This window comes from Coturnix japonica, chromosome 1 (assembly GCF_054131305.1).
Source record: "Coturnix japonica strain WE chromosome 1, WE-NBRP24, whole genome shotgun sequence".
Taxonomy (NCBI): domain Eukaryota; kingdom Metazoa; phylum Chordata; class Aves; order Galliformes; family Phasianidae; genus Coturnix; species Coturnix japonica.
In genome coordinates, this window is record NC_140663.1 from 45,225,221 (window position 1) to 45,245,566 (window position 20,346).

At 40.3% G+C, this 20,346-nt stretch overlaps 1 protein-coding gene across 2 annotated transcripts; it reads left to right on the plus strand.

Annotated features, from left to right (window-relative positions):
• Positions 1–172: 172 nt before the first annotated feature.
• On the plus strand, positions 173–18,538 carry ST13 (ST13 Hsp70 interacting protein). Of its 2 annotated transcripts, XM_015860726.2 has the most exons (12): positions 173–338; positions 2,682–2,739; positions 3,997–4,066; positions 4,160–4,230; positions 4,583–4,649; positions 5,277–5,361; positions 6,956–7,066; positions 8,018–8,120; positions 11,009–11,125; positions 11,801–11,864; positions 12,941–13,041; positions 16,676–18,538. In XM_015860726.2, the coding sequence occupies exons 1-12, from the start codon at positions 229–231 to the stop codon at positions 16,802–16,804; spliced, it is 1,086 nt and encodes a 361-aa protein (XP_015716212.2). In that variant the 5' UTR covers positions 173–228; the 3' UTR covers positions 16,805–18,538. The 2 variants fall into 2 exon arrangements, with proteins under 2 accessions (XP_015716212.2, XP_085373514.1); XM_085517388.1 differs by lacking the exon at positions 3,997–4,066.
• Positions 18,539–20,346: the final 1,808 nt, after the last annotated feature.

The following is a 20,346-nucleotide window of genomic DNA, read 5'->3' on the forward strand; positions in this document are numbered from 1 at the left end:
AACGTAAAGGGCGGAGGGGCGCACTAAAACGGCACGGGACCCCTCACAGCCCGCATAACCGACACCCCCGTTTCTAGAAGGTTCCGGCCTTCGCACGGCGGAGGGGCGTGGCTTGGCGGCGCTGGGCGTGGCGGTGCGGGCGGTGGGCGGTGCCACGAGCGGGCTGGCGGTTGGGTTGGGTAGGGGTAAGGTTGGCTATTGGGAGCCGTCGTTTCTCGCTCCGCCACCATGGACTCGCGTAAGCTGAGCGAGCTGCGGGCCTTCGTCAGGCTGTGTAAGCAGAACCCGGGCCTGCTGCACACCGAGGAGCTGGGCTTCCTGCGCGAGTGGGTGGAGAGGTCGGTCACGAGCGGTCATGGGGAGCGGGACTGAGTGGGGGGGCGTGCCCGGCCATTAGCGGGACGGGGGGGGGCGGCACGTGGCAGAGCGAGGCCCCGCCGCGTGGCTGAGGAGGGGGGCGGAGGGGGCGCGATGGAGTCCTCGCGGGTTCGAATCCCGTCGTGGGGCGCGTAGTGGCGCCGATCCCCGCGTGCCTGAGGCTGGGGGGCGGTCTGGGTTGTTTGTTAAATGGTGGCTGTGCACGCGGCCAGAGTCGTGCCCCTCGGCCATCTCGCGGCTTTGCGTGCAGAACATCGCGTCCTGACTGCCACAAAGCACGCTCTTCGTTCATAGGTGAAGCCACTGCGGTCCGATCTCCTCACGGCAATACCTCAGCGCGGGGCCGCCCTGGGGCTCCCTCAGCGCCGGGCGGGAACGGCCGAGCCCGGCTGTGTGTGTGTGTGTGTGTGTGTGTGTGTGAACCCAAACAGTGGTACTGCACGGCGTGCCGCGCTGATCCGATGAATTATTCATTTAGGTTTCTGTGCAGTGATGCTTGAACTTTTTCTTGCGTCTGGTGTAGTTGTGGGGATATTCCGGCTTAACACCGCTTGGTTTTGCAGTGCATAGGAAGGGAAAGGCACGGAATGCTTTAACATTCTGTGGGCCCTCAGTCCCATTGCTAACGTGTGGGACCTCGGTGCCTCGCCCTGAGTCACATCCATCCCTCTGTTGTGTAATTCTGGATGTGTGAGCAGAGGGTTTGGGGCGGGGGAAGAGAACAAGGCTGCCTTTGGCCAAAAGGAGCGTTAGGGAATGGAGAAACCATCTCTGATTTCTCATTTTTTCCATGTAATGCAGAGGGCTCTACTGTCCAAATTCGTTTTTATGGAGGCTCTTTCTGGTTTTGCTCATGTGTTTGAGCTAAATATTTGATGAAGTTATACACTTGGGAATGTGGAACGGTGGTCACGAAATTACATTTCACATCACACTCTGGAAGTTTGGAGGGCCGCCCTCCCTTCCACAAGGACAATGACGTGCTCTTATAGGGTCTCCCTGTTCTCTGTAAATGGCCTGGAGTTCATCATGGCCTGGCTTCAGGTGGGAGCATACCCGTTGAGTTTTCTGTCTGTCAGCTTATCTGTAGTAATCTATGATTATATAGGTTAGTCACCAAGATGATGTTGCAGGCGGTTACAGAATAACAATTAAATACAAATAAAATTCGGATTGACTTTGTTTTTCTTAGCCTTCGTAGTTCATGAAATAGCATAAATGAAATTGTGTGTGATCTGTGTATGTTAAGTGCATCTCAAAGAGTTCAAAGCTTGGCTGGGGCTTCTTTTGGAGTGTGAAGAAGGTAGAAGAGACTGACTGAGTGCTTTCAGTTTTGATCAAGTTGTCAGGCTTGAGCTTGTTCCAGAACCCAAGGATCTCAATGTTAGGTTGTAGTTTAGTTGAGCTGATTCCTCAAAGCCCTTCCTGTTTCTCCTGCATGTGCATCCAATTAATTCCCCACTGTGTCAAATCAGTTGTGTGGTTCCTCATTGAGCTGGTTGAGGCTGTTGAGTTGCTGGACACAAATGTAGTTGTTTTTCCCTTTTGGAGTATCCATAGCCAAAGCAATTGAGATTGTCCAAAGATAAGAATGTGGAGCAGAGGATGGGTGGAAAAGTAGTTCTTGTGGCAGCCTGCTATAGATGTGATTAGATATGACATGAAACAACTGGAGAATTCCACTTTGCTTAACAGCCAGAAATAAGCACAAGTCAGTGTAATACAGAAGTTTATTCTATATTGAGGGAAATGCAGTCTGTAGAGAGAATGCTATTTAATGGGTAGTGGGAGAAAGTCACGGATATTGTAATGCATAAAAGAAATGAAATGGTTTTCTTGGCAGCATTTCTTAAAAATTATATAAGCATTTTAGACAAGAAAATTATCATGGTAAGAGATATTTTTTAGTTCTCTTAAATGTTTTGATCCTTTTCAAAAATAATTATAGTTTTAATGGGAACCATAATAATAATAATACCTTGTTGTGAATTGAAAGAAAACTTGCATTTTCAGGGAAAGAAAAAGAGAGCTTCATCCAAAAGGCATCTTTCCCTTGTAAGAAAGGGCAGGTGGGTGGTATGTGATACACATGAGTACAAATTATGGTGGAAACCCAGTGTGCATTACACTGCATTAAGGAAAATATGGTTCAGTGTGTACTTTCTGATTGCTTTTACGTTGAATCGGATTGTTGTATTATTTGTCACAACAGAAAGCTGAGATTATCAGCAGGACTTGAGTCAATAAAGTACTTGGCATTGTTTTGATAATCTGTTTTTTCTCTTCCCTTATTTGCTGAAAAGCATGGGAGGCACAATACCACCTGCTCCAGCCAGTACTTCTGCAGATGAGACAAGTAAGGTGAGACATAAAGAGTTTGTAATTGCACAGTAACATTTGGACACTGCAAAGATGATTGGGCAGGAAGAGAGAAACAAAAATTGCTGCTAAGTTTTACACAGACAGTGTGGGTGAATACACTGGGGTGAATAACTTGGGGAGGTAAGACTGAAGTCTGCTCCACTGCATCCTGTGGGTGACTGTTAGGGATGGCTTTCTAGTTTGTTTCAGTCGTTATCATGCTCCATTTCCTTAATCATGAATGCCTGATGTTCTCAACAATGCAAATGGCATACAAAGTCTTGATTGCTCCTTTTTATGCAGGCATTGTCAGTTTATAAACCTCTTATGTAGCCCTTGCTGGCTCAAATTATAATTTGCATGTCAGGAAGTACTAGCAAGCGTGATAGGTGGTAAAGAGTTGAAATGTCAATTTTTTAACACAGTATTGTGGAAGAGGTTTTTGTTATTTTTTTCAGAGAATAAATTCAGCTTTTAGATGTTTATAGGAGAATTTTCTCAAGTTTGATTATTTTTGTAAAAAGCAGAATGCTTATTTTAGGTTTTTTAGGTTTAACAGGACAGTGGGCGCTTTAGTTAGTGGTTGATAAGAACTGAGCTCTTTTTGGGGGGTTGTTTATGCTTAGGTATAGTCTGTGGCCCTGAATGTATAGACACAGCTTCTGTCTGTGATAAAGGAGGATGTGCCGTGTGGTGGGATGCAGAGGAATGTACTCAAGTAGTTAGAAGCTGATAGGAAAACATTTGAAAGAATATTGTGTGTATAAATAGCAAATATATCTTGACAAATAAGGAAACACATTTTAGTCATTGATGCTAGCTTATTGTTCCCTGTAGAGGACCTTAGCTTAAAAGCATTTAGAGAATTTCTCATCCAGAGGATGTGTCGGTGGGCTGGAAGATTGCAAGGGCTAGTTAGTATTCATTGCAAGAGTGATTCTGAATTGGGTATTGTCTGGATCATGTTGTTTTGATTATCGAATTACACAGTTTGAAAGACTGTGTAATTATATATATAATATTATATAAAATAATAGAAGTTCATGAATCAAGATTTGGGCTTTGAATTATTTGCATGCATGATGGACTTAATCTCAGAGGAGGAAATAAGGAGATCTGTGTCTTGAAAATAACTGTTTAGCCTTAGACCAGTCATATTCTGGATCAGTTCTGGATTTTTCATTGCCCTGCTATTTATTAGAGTGGGAGTAGAATATCAGTCAGAAATATGCAGTTACGAATGTGTTTCTTTTTCAGGGCAAAGCAGAAGAACAGCCAGAGGAACCAGTTAAATCTCCTGAGCCAGAAAGTGAAGAGAGTGACTTAGGTGTGGAAGACAGATGACATGATCATGGTTAAAACATGATTTTGGGAATCTCTGTAAATGTAGTCTAAATTTGCTTTTTATTTTTTCCCACAGAAATTGACAATGAGGGAGTGATTGAACCTGATAATGATGAACCTCAAGAAATGGGAGATGAAAATGTGGAGGTAAGCACAAATCTTTCAGTGGCTGTGGCATCAGGAAAGAAGGGGAGAGGTTTGAGCTTAGTCAAGAATAACAGTCACAGAGGGGGAAATTAGTATTGCCTGTTAGCCCTAATATGTAGTCTGCTGCTACGTTGAATCTTTCAGCTAAAATCATGGTGACTAATATCTCCAAGATGGAAGCAAAAAAATAACATCTTTTTATACTATGATTTAAATGTAAATTAAACAAAAACTTCTGGAGTCAGGTGCAGCTTCCTTTGGTGCTGTCTCAGCTTGATGCTTCCAGCCTTTGGAACTTCATAACCTTTGAATTTTGTCTGGGTCTTTGATTTTGTTTACTTATTTTTTTTAGGTAACTGAAGAGATGATGGATCAAGCTAATGAGAAGAAGATGGAAGCTATCAATGCCCTAAGTGAAGGTGATATATTGCTCGGTTGCTTTCTAGTCCATATTGAAGGACATAATGTTTGGTGCTCCTTTTAAAAACAAAACAACAAAAAGAATAATAATATATATTATTATATATATATATATTAATATATATTAATAATAAAATATCTTGGTCCTTTTGTGAGCACCTCCTAGAGGCAGAAAGCTTATTTCATATTAGATATCCAAAACTAACTAGAACATGAAAGCTTTTTTAAGTACAGTCTTCCCCATGTGGCTCTAATTTGGGGGAAAGATTGCAGCACCTTAATTATACATCAACTGCTACAGTAGTTCCCTATATATATTATTAATGTCTCTGGTGGTTTGTCTTAATGCAGTGAAAAGCTGCATAATAAAAAGGTGACTTCCTGTGTGATTGCATGTGAAGTCAAATGTACAAACCCAACTCTGAAAGGACACTCTCTCCTCATGGTTCTAGAATTCATTTTGAAGTTTGTTCTTCAGTATTGTGGCAAGGATGAAAAATTGATTTTCCTTTGATAATGTTCCACTCAAGATGGAGCTGGGGGAATAGCACCATATAGGGCAGGTTTGGCAAGTTGGGTGTAGTCATTGCATAATGATGGAAACTTTTACTGGTGCTCTTTTTCAGGTGAACTTCAGAAGGCTGTCGATTTGTTCACAGATGCTATCAAGCTGAATCCTTGTTTGGCTATCTTGTATGCCAAGAGAGCAAGGTGAGTCCTGAGAAACTAGTGATTTATGTTTCTGTCCTAAACTTAAATTATCTTTGTTTGATTAATGTATAGTTCTTGCTTTTTTTTTTTTTTGTTGTTGTATACTCTGTGTAAGTAAAGTATTGTAGTAAATACAGCAAGTTAGTGATTTAATTATTCAGAATCCAAAGACTGTGATTATCCATGTACTGTGTTTTTTTTACTACTTACATTAACAACTGGTGTCCTGGCAGTACCTGTTTCTGATCTATCATTGAGCAGTCTTCTGAAGGATGGTCCAAGTCTTAACACTCAGAGCACTTACACTGGATCAGTTCAGCAACACACCTCATCCAGCCTTCTGTTATTGTTAGCAGCCGCAGGTGCCTGTAGAATAGAATATGAACAAGGCAAGTAGGGTGGTATTCCTGCAGTTCTTTCAGCCTTTGGTTCATCTCATCTCAGAGGATTATTTGAAGCTATGCCCTTATACTTAATAGCTCTTGATGGCTTTTTCTTGTCTTGCTGTGATGATGTCAGTCTCCTGTTGAAAAACAAATTACTGTTTGCAGTGTTCTCTGGCAAGGAGTTTGAAAGCTTAACTAAATTAATTATGTGATTCTTTGTTTCTTGCCTTGAAGTTGTTATTTCGTTTGCTTCCTACTGATGTGTAAAGGAACTAAGACTTTTTAAAGGTTCCTTGTTCTTGGTCTCCCTGCTACCTCTGATTTTTATAGACCGGAGTTGTGGTGTGCATTTTTGTTTACTTTTGGATATATTTTCTGTTTGGGCTATAAGGTCCTAATCTCTTTCCTTGTATGGGAGGGAGCTGTTCTTAAAATGCTGCCTTTGTTCTTGCAATTTTTTTTCCAGTTCTGTTACAGCTGCCTTTGAGATGGAAGAACCGGACCAAAGTTTAACAAAGTATTCAAGTTGAGGTCCATTGGTTGGTTTAGACAGCGATGTGATTATGTTATATTTTGATTACGTTCTTTGATGTTATGGTTTTTGACATCTCTGTATAGAGACACTTAAGAAACTGTCAATGAGATGTTGAAATCAGTTTATAGTACTGTATTAGTTGAAGGAATGCCTTTCTTAGGCACGAAAATGTTTGAACCAAAGCACTGTGTGTGCTGTCAGAAGAGTTCAGGGAGCAGCTCAGGATGAGATCTGCTTTTTGTAGTTGGTCAGTGTAGAACTAACGAGGGCGATGACAGAGCCTTTATTTGAGAAATAGGCACTATAGGAAAAGATATCAAACATAAATTAACTCACCCCTTCCGGTAACAGTCTAGAGAAAAGGGTGGGCTGAGGAATGTGGCCCTGTGGAATGGAACTGCACTTTGCATTTCCTTTTTTCACATGCATTAAAGTTGTTCTTGCTGGCAAGGCTTAACCTTGAATACTGAATGCTCACACTTTTTGCTAATGATTCACATAACACTGGTGGGGGAAACTAAATTTCAGTGGCTGTTGGCGCTACAAAATCTTTTTGAATGTAGCTTTTCAAATGTATCTCATTAGGCTGCCTGTTAGTCATCCGAAATTATTTCCAGCTTAAGTTAGTAACTTGGCATTTCAATACATACAATAAATGTTCTTGTTCCCACAGTGTTTTTGTGAAACTACAGAAGCCAAATGCTGCCATTAGAGATTGCGACAGAGCCATCAAGATTAATCCTGACTCAGCACAGACTTATAAATGGAGGGGGAAAGCGCATAGGTAATGAGCTGCAACTGTTCTCAATGTTGTCTTTACTTGGAGAGGAATGAATCTGTTTGTGTTTTTTCTTTCTCTGTTTCTCCATGAACTGTTAATTTTGCATGAGAGAAGTAGTTGTGAGCCAAGAATACAATATCATAAGAGCATATCTTGCAAGAAAGGGGATGGTGGTGATTTATTAATGGTCACTTAAGAATAATCTGTCTGGCACAGTCTTTTTTTCTTGCCTTTGATAAGCCATCTTCTTATGACTTATTGTCATTTGGAAGATCGTTTTCTAATCATTTGCTAAAGATTATGAGATCTGGCAGTGTGGGTATTATTTGTGACATGCAGACTAACTGAGTAGGCTGGGATTAATGGCTCTGTGAGATGAAGTACTGTGATCCCATAGGAATGGCAGCATTCACTTAACTCTTTGATTGTCACAAGTTTGTCTAAATGTGTAACAAGTGGTGCTGCACAGCAGTTCTTATAACTGTTTGGTTAAGACATGGTGCACCCAGTTAGGTACGATGTTTAAATGCTGAGTAAGTTTGCACTTAGGCTTGATTGGCAGTAGTGTAAGCTTGTACAGAACACTGAATGTGTAGCTTCACACTGAGCATGTGCCCGGTTTTGTTGAGTGTTTATTAGTATGCTTTACGTATTTAGGTAGAGTATGTTCTCCCTGACAAACCATTCTTGTTCATTGCAAAGAATGACATGAGCTGATTTAGTTTTTCTTCTTGATTTTTATGTCACACAAGAGTTACGGTAAAAATACGGAGTAAGCAAGCATGCTCTAATAGCATCATAGTGCACATATTACAGAAAACACCATGATTATTAAACTTGAAACTACATTGATAGCTTTGGAAAAAGTTACTGAGTGCCATGTGGTTGTAAATACACAAAACAACTACTAACAGTTTGCTTTCTGGCTTCTGAATGGTGTCCTCTGAATTCCAGACTTCTGGGTCACTGGGAGGAGGCTGCTCATGATCTCGCTCTAGCCTGTAAACTGGATTATGATGAAGATGCTAGTGCCATGCTGAAGGAGGTGCAGCCAAGGGTAAGTGGGAAGTTGATAATGGAGGTCCTTCTTTGTTTTAGTGACATTGCTGTCTTCAGATTCTTGGGATTTGCATTGTGCAAAATTGTTATCGCAGTGGTGGTGGTTGTTTTTATCCCCAAAATGTTTTCAAACCAACCAAGCTTCATCCTATGTGTTTTGCAAGGGAAGTGTTCTTGGCTGTGAAAAGTACTTTCATTTGTCTACCCCATGAGGGCAGCATAATTCCTTTGAGGCTGATGTTCAGTTTTTTTGTAAGTGATTGATCCCACTACTTTTCTAATAAAGGGCTTGTGTAACATCTATAAGACATCTACAATCATTGATTGTAGGCTTTCTTTCTCTTCTCTTTTACATGTTTTTTTTTTTAAAGTGATATTGTAGATCATAGGTTGCAATCGTTGTGTTGTACTGAGTTTACATTGCAAGGTCTGGAGGAAGGTGAGGATGGGAGTTTATACCTGTGGTTTGCAGAGCCAGTTCCAACCAACTCTGAAAAATGGACCCGCTCCTGGCCAAAGCTGTGTTCATTGCAACTCTTTGATGTGTGTAAGAAAGGGTAAAACATGCTGTGCAGCAGCTGTGAGGGAAAGAAGTGAGGGAGAAGTGAGCAGCTGCGTAGACACCATGGTCAGTGAAGGAGGAAGGTGCTGCAATTGCTGGTACAAGGATTTCTGTGCAGCCTGTGGTGAAGCATGCTGTCCTTGTGGAGCCTGTGGAGAACCCCATGTCACAGCAAGTGATTGTGCTGTGAAGGAAGCAGCAGTCTTTGAAGGGCCCCATGCTGGATCAGGCTCCTAGCAGGAGCTACAGCCTGTGGCAGACCCAAGCTGGAGTGGTCTGTTCCTGAAGGAATGTACTTGCGGGGAAGCCTGTGTGGAGCAGATCATGAAAGACTGTGTACCACTGGAACAGAAGGAATGTGTGAAGAGGAGGGAGCAGCAGAAATGAGCTGTTACAAGCAGGCCGCAAGCCCTCTTCCCAGTCCCAGCTGTGTGATTTGGAGAAGAGGTAGAAGAGGTGGCAATGGAAGGCTGAAGTTGTGACTGGTAGGGGGACGTGTCTTTTAGTTTTGTCATCGCTTCCCATCATTCTACTCTATTTGGCAGCAAGTTAAATTAATCTTTCTCCAGTTGATTCTGTCTTGCCAGTGACAGTCATTGGTAAGACATTGCCCTGTTGTTGTCTTGACTCATGAAATTTTTACATTGTTCTCCTATTGAGGAGAGGGAGCATGGCTCAATGAGCATCGGGCAGTCGGCCAAGGTTAACCTGCCAAATACATAAACATTCCCATAGCAAATAGCTCAAGTTTTTAGTCTTCCTGCCTTGCCTTTGCAGAAAACACTCTCGCCAGCAAAACAACAACTGAGACCATCTTACAATCAATTAGTCTTCTGTGTCAGTGACTATTGATCTGTAGCAGATCTTCTAGGTCTTATGTCTTGACTTTTTTTAACATAAGAGGTAAACTTAATGGTTGGCTGAGAGGGAACTTTGTTTTCCCCTCAGTTGATAGGCACGTGCATGGAATAAGCAGAGTTCGCCTATGATGTGCTGAGATGTACTTGCTAGAGGTGTGCCAGTTTGTGTAGTTAGCTTGAGGAAAAAATGTGTGATCTTTCCATCACATGAAGTGAAAGTAATGGTTTCTTTCAGCTGAACTGTTCTGTTTGCTGATTTGTTTGCTCCCATCTTTTGTAGTACTTGTTAAGTAGCACTTCTATTATATGAGTTGTACTCGGAGAATGTTTAACTTAACCTGAGAAATACTTAAAAGCCATGAAAGTTAAAACTTTAGAAGCTTTTCTTTTTTTTTTTTTTTTTTTTTTTAAAATTAAAAAAAAAAAGGTAATGGAGCTATTTCATAGCTATAACATCATATTCTGATGGCATATATTGCTTCTGGTGTCAGTCCTGCTGCCTGCAGCGTGGTTTCTCTGGCAGATATACTTTGAGAAATGTTTGGTAGGAAATCTATATCTGAGGGTTAAAATAAATTGCATCAAAAGTTAATGAATCATTTATTCTTTCAAAGTACCCTTTAAAACAGTAGAAGAGAATGCATTGAAGAGTATGCATATGTAAGAGGAGCTTCCAGCTGTAGTTGATTCTAGTTCAGTTCTTCTGTTCCTCAACTTTGACTAATTGATTTTACTTTTTAAAATTACTCTTCTTTTTTAATGTAAGAGAGAATGTTATAGAATATCAAGCATATCTGGTATTGCCCTTCAAAGCTCTGTAAATAGCGAAATGAACCATGTTTTGAAATGTGAAATGTCAAAGATGCATTCTGTTTTCAGGAATAGAGCTGCAGTTAGTATTCTGTTATTAAGATCAACCTGGAGTGGGGAGCCCTAGAGAGTTCACTGTTAATGAGTGTCCTCTGCTGGAGCTGGGGTGTTGTTACCTTTGAGAAGAAGATGGAAACAAACTTGTTCCCACCTGTCCTCTCTTGCTTTGATTCAGATATTCTTTGGCCTGCTCAAGTCTAGTTGTGTATGCTGCACCTGGAACAGCTGTAGCTGTGTTTCTGCAAGGGGAATTATACTTCCTGTAATTGTGCCAGTGAAAATTCCTTTCTCCAGGGATGATTGCTGGTTTTAGCCTTGTAGAAATTAATATTTCAGCACAAAAACAGGATGGAACGTGGAGCTATTAGATGTTAAAATGTTAATGATGGTGTATCTGGTGAATCCAGTGAGGACACAGTATATGCAAATAACTGGTTGTGGTAGAGAGGAAGTAGCACTTCTGGGATGTGAAGTCAAATCTTATTTTTAAGAACTGATGAAAATAGATTATTACAACACGTGTGTATTTTATAGTGAAATAAGTAGTGTAGTATATGAGAAAGTAGCTGATGTCTTGTAATTGTATTGTAACAGGCTCAGAAAATTGCAGAACATCGCCGAAAGTATGAACGCAAACGTGAAGAAAAGGAAATCAAAGAGAGAATGGAAAGAGTGAAGAAGGCACGAGAGGAGCATGAGAGAGCACAAAGGGTGAATACTTAGGCTTTAGTATTGCTTAAGGCTTTGGAGTGTGGTGCAGTTATTTTGTTTTAAATGAGATGTGTGGGAGAGTTGTTTCCACTTTAAATCTTAAATCTTAGCAAGTTTTTTTTTTTGGTTGCTTGACCAATTGTGGAATCTGGAGAAGAGCACCTTTTGATGCATCTGTTGCTTCTGACAAAGGCTCTGGAATCTCTAGGAATCTGTATTTCAAGAATTCATTTACTATATGACTTTACCTGAATAGCATTCACTTAATATTTGTCTCCAGAACTGGGATATTTTAACTTCAAAACAATCCTTTGTATCTCCTCTGCATTTTCTGACTACAGTTCACTTCCTTTTTCTTCCTGTTTTACCAAAGTATTTTTACAGCATATGTTAGGGGTGGGAATTGGTTCTAAAAATTAAGCTAATGGGCTAAAACTGTTCATGTGATTCATGTTCAGTAGAAGCATACTCCGTGTGACTTAACTGCAATAACATGAAAAGGAGATGTTGTTCCTTGTCTCTGGCTTTCTATATTGTGAATATATTTGATAATTCCTTTAGCTTGCAACTATTAAGCAGTCTCAGCTATTTTTTTCCCCCTAGAACCCTTTGAGCAGTAGAAAGCAGGCTGCAGCTCCATAGCTTTGTTTGGAATTAATGTGCTTTCTTCTACAGGAGGAAGAAGCAAGACGACAAGCAGGAGGAGCTCAATTTGGTGGTTTCCCAGGTGGTTTCCCAGGTATGTATTGTTAAGCACCAGTACTTGTTACCTGAGCTAGAAGTGACTGCTTGTTTTTTCCTATATACAGTATTAAAACCACAGTTTAGGTAGCATTTATTCTCAAAACGGGGAAAGGAAAAATATTTATAGACAAGTATTAAATTTGTATTAAACAGCTGAGCCTTAGTGGGGGGAGGGATGAGATTCTTTCTCTTAATTGTGTTGTATTTGGCTAACAAGTAGAGGGAAAACCAATCAGTAGTAATGATTAATAGAGTGAAAGAATTTAGGGCTGAGAGAGGAAAGATGCGATGTTTGCTTAATAGTATGTGCTGAAAACGTAGTATAAAATGTTTTCTCTAGTACTCAGGGTGGCTTGGACCCATCTTGCTCAAAAACAGTAGTTGTAAAGCTGAAAATTGATTTGAATGTTAGCTTCCAAGCATTTCAATTTTCCCTATTGTTTAACAGAATAGTTTCCCAAAGGAAATAGTGCAATTTCTGTATAGTTCTGTGAAGATCAGACTTTCTGTGTCATTTTTGGGTGCAGTCAGCTGCAGAGAAGCAATAGTGGGTGCTTGAAGATCACATTGTAGTTGCTGTGGGTTGAATGCATGCTCCAAATAAATCAGCTTGTCAAGGGAAGCAAATAGAGACCATACCTGCTTCAGGGATTTTTTTCAGTTGTGATTGTGACTTTTTTTTCCCCCCCCAATTCTGAAGTTTTTACTGCACATTGAACAAGCCCAGGACAAATTGCTACTGATTTAATTCTGCCCTCAATTGCTCATCCCTGGCTTTCTAAGGTCTGAATTTCTTGACTTGATATGTACTAAGTTTACTAGAAAACAATTGTATTTGTGTAAGAAGTGCTAGATTCGATTGGGTTTAAAAACATTGATGAAACAAACTGCAGGTTTTCACAGAGCCCCTGCTTTCCATTCTGTTAAAAAGTTCTTTGCTTTGTGGAAGGCATAAAATTGGGGTTGTATGAGTGGAAGAATGTTTTGTTTGTTTTGTTCTGTGTCAGCGGGCTTCTGTACAGATGTATTAAATGTTCTTCATCACGCATTCTTGTGTCTTGGGGTTTGCAGGTGGATTTCCTGGGGCTATGCCTGGAGGTATGCCGGGAATGGCAGGTATGCCAGGTCTCAACGAGATTCTCAGTGATCCAGAAGTCCTTGGAGCCATGCAAGTGAGTGTTTGATTAGAATCAAAGCTGAATGCTCAGAATGAGGGAGGAACATCTCGGGGAAGCCAAGAGAAGAGAAAAAGATGTGACCCACTGAATAGCCATGAGGGTGCTTGCTTATTTCTGTTGCAGAATTTTCTCCTTGTTTGTGTGTGTAGCTTGTCCAGACTGTCTGGAATCTGTTTTTTCAAACTGACAGGGACTTAATTAAAGGTGTCGTGTTGTGTCCTTTTTCTTTCCCTATACATTCTTCCCCCGGCCATATACTAGATAGAGTTTTAAGCTTTTTTGGAGTCTGTGGTTATTTTCTACACAATATGATTCATTTCCTCCTTTTTCATGAATGCACCCACACTGTGGTGAGGTAATTATGCACAAATGAAAAGTTATTGTTAATATTGTTGCGACACAATATATTGCAGTAATGTTGAGAATTGCCTTTCTCTTTCGGGAGTGAAGGGACAAAATAGTATTAGAATAGATCCACATCTGGTATTTTCTAAATTTATTTTTGGAAAGCCACCTTCCTTGGTAGAATTTATTAACTACTCACTTGCTTTGTTGCTTAGGTCATTGAACAGCTGTGACTGGCATGTAAATAACTAACAGCATTGTGTGGGGCTGTCATTTGATATGCTCTAAAATCAAGAAAAAGGCATGGCTTTCTGTGCAAAAATACATGAGTTCCCTTAGTAATTACTGGTTTATGGACACACACCTTTACCTACTCCACCACAAACAGCAATGTCATCTTTCATCAAACTGTCCAAAACAAACAACAACAGAATACCCATGACTTGCAGTTGCGTTCATTACCTGGCTCATCTATGCTGTAACACAGGACTTGGAAATTGGAGTTGCTGAAAACAGCTCTAAAGTGCAGTTAAATGTTGAGTGCTTAATGCGAGCCTTTAAAAGGGCTCCACTGCATGCTGATTATGTATACTCCAAAATGTTATGGTATTCTGATGCAAGAACATAGATTGGTGTTTTCTTTGGAGTCTTTTAGCAAAAATTTAAGATTCTCGTTGGTCTCTTTTGCAAAATATTTAAATCTAGGTAAGATTTAAATATCTGCTCTGCCTTCACCCTACTGAAATGTCTGCCTGCATTCTTATATCCTTTCTGAATCAGCAGCACAAGCTATAGTTTTAAGAGTAGGTTTTACTGCTTGATTTATGAGTTATTTTAACTGAGCGTGTGTAGAGTCTTTTCATTGCAAGGAGTTACTCCTGAAACTAGAGTTTTGAGGGAGTTTTTTCCCTACCCAATCTCTTCTTGGTTAGTGGCTACTGACAACTTTGTGACAGCTCTCCTTTTGCTTACATCAGTATATGCTTCTTGCAGTTCTTTTCAAGGCTTCTTAACCGTACCAGTTGTGATTTTTTTTTGAAGTGAGTTCTAATGCATGTAGCTTGTTCTGAAAGTAATGCCTTCTACTTAGTTCCATGGAAACTACAACAGACACAAAGAGCGCAATAACACTACTTGATAGTGCAAATTATGTTACGAAACATAATTTTGAAGTATGTTTTTTCTTCAGTGATGAGCAAGAGCCTGCATGCCACACATGTAAAAATCTGCATGGCAGTCTGGAATGTGGCTTGTCTTTCACATTACTGTCACAACTGCTGAAATGCACCACCCAAGACCTCACTGTGCTCACATCCACTGTTTGGTCTCCATAAATGTTCAGCAAGCATCGGTGACTTTTAGTGGGTGCCTTTTGTTCCACATGGAGAAATTCAGTGAGTCACCTTTGCTTCCTCTGTGCTTCCATGTCAGATACCATTTGGTCAGAATGCCCCTCTGTCACATGGCAGAAAAATGTAGTGGAATACTGGTGAGAAGGTTCAGCTTCTACTGCCATACCACCAACATCTGCCTCTGACATTGTGGTCCAGCATAATAAAATAGGAAGCATTGCTTTCAGAGCAGCCCTTGTGCATTATTTTCATTTCACTGCCTAAGCTTTATAGTCACCAGAAGTAACTGAAATGGGTAACCATCTGGGAAATGTTTTGTTTACTTTTATCTTCTTGGCTGTCTAGAGGGTGTTGTAGTATTTCAGGTCTCCTTTGCACAATTTCTAAACACAAATGTCATGTTGTATACAGAGAAACACAAGCAGTCGTGGTCAGATATAAATTATTCTTTAAAAAGAACGATGTGTAAAGTGCATCTAGTGATTGCTTACTTGCCTTATGTTGAACACAAGCTTCTGCCTGAATGCATAGCATAGAGGAGGAAAAAAAAGGAATACTGTTAAGTGTTTTCCCTTAATGGTGTTATTCGTTCTTCTACAGTTGAAGACAGGACCATTAGAAAACTGAATGTTTCACTAATGCCATTTATACTGTGGTTTACTTCTTCTGTTCTCAGCATGTGTAAAACATGGTTTTAACTATGTGGGTGTTGGAGTACACACCCGCCAAATGCAATTTTGGATCAGACTTGTGCAACAGCTGTTTTCTGTGTCTGGTGCTACAATAGATACATGATGAGTGTTACTGTGGCACAGACGTTCTGAGGACAGTGGTTGGTTTTTGATGGTTTCCAAGGAGTACATCTGTGGTAGCAATGGAATATAAGTCTAGGGAAGATTGTATCCCTCGATGAAGCTAGACAAATGCTAGAATGAAGGGAAGGTGAAATTACAGCTTTATACTGGATGTAATAAAGAGCCTCTGTTTTTTTCTGGATTAAAGAAAACTTGAATCTTTTTTGCAGAAGTTGCTTATAATGGGAGTGTTTTCCAGATTGAGAGGCAAGATTGACTTGTGCAGATCTGTTAATGAACATCATACAAAACATGCTTGTGTAAAATAAGTAAAAGCAATTCTACGTAGGTCACTCTGAAAGTAATGCCTCCTATTTATTTCAATGGAAACCACAATAGATGCAAAGCAGACAGTAACACTGCTTGAAAGGCACCACTTGCTGCTTCACAGTGCTTAACATCTGCTATTTAATCTCCATAAACCTTCAGCAAGTTTCAATGAATGTCTGGGTGCCATTTTTTCTGAATGGAGGAATTCAGTGACACACCTTTGCTTTGTGAGCATTTCCATTTTGTCAGCCTGCCCCTCTGCTGCCATCTGTCAAAAGGCAACAACACGTAATGGAATGTTGCTGAGTTCTGCTTCTGCTGCCATGCCACCACCATCTTCCTCTGATATCATGGGCCAACATAATAAAGTAGGAGGCATTACTTTTGGAGCAGTTGTTGTAGTTCAGTGAAGGCCCAAATTGTGTCTGCAATACAGGAAGTATTAGTGTTTTGCATACTAAGTAGGGAAGATAACCTGCCTTCTGTTCACCAGTGTCTTTAACATTTATGTGAATGCTTTTATTTACTGTGACACAACAGTGCCATGAGAGAAGATTCTTTTCCAGTTGTTATTTCCCAGAGGAAGTGGGGAATACCTGAAAATCAGATGTATGTTTAAAAACCAGGTGCTGCCACATCATTTGTTTGCAGTCCAGCAGATTAAAGTTTCTGCTGCCAGAAGGAAATTGGATGAAAGGGATGCTGTTGCGTGGAGGGGGTTATTCTGCCATGACTGATATGCATGCAGATCTCTATTGTAGACTACTTCTAAAAATGCTCTTGTTTTTGCTTTTTTATGTCCTGCAGGATCCAGAAGTTATGGCTGCATTCCAAGATGTTGCCCAGAACCCAGCAAATATGTCCAAGTACCAGAACAATCCCAAGGTCATGAGTCTCATCAGTAAATTGTCTGCTAAATTTGGCAGTAAACCGTAAAATCCCCGGTTCATACAAATAATTTTTGAGTGGGAAGGATTGATTTGGCTAACCAGTGTTGCAATAAAACAAACCATTGTACCTCTGATCTTCTTAAGAAGAGAAATTGTTTGTTCTAAGGAGAACTGCTCTCTAGCCCCAAATGTTGACTTTATTCAGTGATTGGTTTACAGCACTCAAATTATATTCAGATGACCTAGTTTAAGCCATGCCTCCTTGTCCAAGAATTGCAGCGTTTTATGGCAAGTATGAAATACAGTTTAACATTCCTATGAGTGTAATATTCCAGGAGTGTAAGATAAAAGCCTCTCTTTATTTTTTGGGTTTTCTATCTTTTTTTTTTTTTTTTTTTTTTTTCCCTTTAATTATTTTTCTTCGGAGAACAAAAAGTGAAGAACTTAGATGAAGTCTGTCTTAATCTAGTTAGGACAGAAAGATTGGCCTACTCATAAGTAGCAAAGGTGGGATAAATCTGAAGAGTTAACTGGATAAAGGAATTGCCTGCAAATACAAGTCCATATCGGGTTGTTTTTTTGCTTTGTTTTTTTTTAAACGAGTGACTGACTTTAGATAGATATTGAAATGATCAGAATAACCATGATAGTTTGTTACACACTGGAACTTCTGGCAGTACTGCAAATATTACATTATTTTGATCACCACAGTTGTACAGCAAAGGTGCTGTCCCGTCCTTTGCACAACCTGGCATGAAGTACGTATTGTGGAGGCCACAGAAGTTTTGTTACTAGTTCAGATATTGTCCAGTATGTTTGTGTAATGTTGAGTTTTTTGGTTGTGTTTTTTTAATCACTCTGGGTATGGGAGGGCAGCTTATTGTTTGTGCTTGTGCTCCTGTCCTTACCCAGTTGGCAGGTCCTCATCTGGTAGCACTCGCCCTTCCTTGGGGCGTGCTTGCCAGGTTTCATCTATTTGGAAACTCTAGGGAAGGAATCTGTTCCCATTGCTACCTCTGTCTCATTGAATGCAAGCCATCCAGAACATGTAAATACAGAGTTATAGATTGATGATGGGGAAAATACCCAACAAAGTTGCAGCTTGAGGTTCTGAATTGGTTTGAGTCCTTACGTGATTACAGATAAAATGTATTGGCCGAAGTCCTGTGTCTGTGCGGAGATGCTGACTCTTCCTCCAGTGCATACTGTAGTCTTCCATCTTTTCTTTGTTTCCTTTCTTTTTTTCTTTTCTTTATTTTAAAAGAAAAAGAGATGGGAAGAAGGGAGAGGAAGGAAGGGGTTTTTGTGATTTTGTACATCTATGTTTTTGAGACTTGGGATATGGAGGAAAAGATGAGGTAACTAAAGTAGACAGAACGTTCTTCTAATGCTTATGAATTCTGAGCATGTGTATTCTTGAAGCTGTTTCTGTGATGTTAATGATGTTCAGTTGTCTACTGTAAGGACCAGCGTTGCCTCTGTTTGTCGTAGCTAAAACATCTTTCTGTGGAAAAACAATCATAATTAACTGTACACTGCTTGAGTCTCAACATTCATTTGTTACTCTGGTAAATCTGTATCTTAAGCCATAACTGTTGTTACCATTTCTTATTAAATTTGGATCGGTGTAGGAATTTAAAAAAAACAAAAAGTAAATTCCCAAATGCTTTTTCTCATCCTAGTGACCCTGAAGAATAAAATGTGAATCTTTTTGCTGATAAAATCTAGTTCTGAATACTTCTAGTAGCCTTTCAAAATAAAGTATGGTTTTGGAAAATAATACTTCTTGGATTTGCGTAACTTTCTGATAAAACCTATTTTGCTGAAGTTGAATGTGGGAATGCTTCAGTTAAACTGGATGTATATATAATATGACCTGTGATTTAAACTAGATCTAAGTGCTTAATGCTTTGTCTTCACGAACAAGTAAATTCAAGCTGTGATGGGAGTGTTGCTTTGTGCCCGGCTTTTGATCATGCTCTGATCTCCTGTTCCCAAGAGGAGAGGCTTGAAGTAGGCCACCCCCCAGCATAGGCTGAAGCTCTGTTTCTGCTTCATTCATGCTGTTGCGTATATGTTCTGTGTGACTTAGTCTTCAATACAGATTAATTCCCTATGGTTTCCTCTTACTTCCTCTTGGCTGTTTGTATCTGTCTACCCATGGCTAGTCAAAAGTCAGAAGCTACCCCAGTAGAAATGGTCGTTTGTGTGTCCTGTCTGCTTGCTTACACATCACTTACCCTTATTCAGAGCTAATTGATGCTAACAAAATGTTCTCCCAATTCTTTTGGTTTTAGCTTTAGTAGCATAGCTGAATTCATCTGTCTGATTGGGAGTGCACATCCCATGACTCGTTTATGTGGTCTTTGTTCTCTTTTCAGTGCTATCTGGTAAGATAGTTGAAGAGATCTTTGGACCTCATCTCAGTTCCTCAGGATGCTGCATTGACACCTAAGCAGCTAAACTGCTTTGAACAGAAGTGCAAAAACATAACTGCACTGGAGAAGAGCAAAGATGAGGATAGTTCCTGTTCTGGGGTACAGGTAGCTATATGAGCAAGTTAACTTTTCTGTTCAGCGCTTGCTCCAGTGTTTACTGGCAGCTCCTTCAGGTTAATTGCTCCACTGAAGCTCAGAGTAGGGGTTGTGCTTATCAGTACAGTAGCAGTAATCAGCTTAGCTGACACCTTGACTTTGAGAACAGAGTGTTTTTTTAAAAATTGCTCCCGTTTCACTGTTGGACGGTGAATGAAGGGCACTTAAAAGTAGCTTGGTTTTCCTTAATTTTGAAGGTGATAATCAGATGAGTGGGAGCCAGACTGTCTCAGATTTGGACAAAACTGGGCTAAATATGTCAATAAATGAGTATTAAAAAGCCATGTGAAGGTAAAGTTCTGGATAACCTGCCTTGAAATGCCACTGCGATTTTCTTATTAGCTCATGGGACATGTGGAAGTGAGCAGTGTTGCTGTGGGAGCTTGTAGAAACTGCTGTCTGAACAGAATCCTTCATTCAAAGGGACAGGAGGTAAAGGCCTTAGCCAGGATGAGCTGGAGGCAGGTCAGCTTTGAGTACTTTCCTATGGGTTGTAGCATGCTCCTGATGGGAAGTGTTTGGAGCCCTCCTGAAATTCCACAGGACATCTATGATGAGTGCAGTGATTTTGTGATTGTACAGCAGGTGGATTTGTTGGATTAGTGGTAAGGCTGGAGAGCTGTTTGATCGGCTGCAGCCTGGTATGCAAGTGGCTGGTGCTAGTGCAGAAGTAGACTGGTGTCCTCAAGCAGGAGAGCAATAAGGTAGGAATATGGTAGCAGGTTGTCATTGTTCTCATTGTTCTGATACTTAGAGAAAGATATCTCATGAACCTCTTGTAGAGCTTTGCAGAGGTGAGCCTTGTACAGTGATTCTGAATTAGCAAGGAGTCTGGTCCTTACAAACAGGAGCTTTGTGAGGCAAAGCTTCCTTCATCCCCCCTGGCTGGAGGTCCTGGTGAATGTAAATACCAAGGACTGTCCTGTAAATCTGAGTCTTGATAACTAACCAAGATGTTAACTTATAATTTTGCTAATTAAATGTGTTATTACTG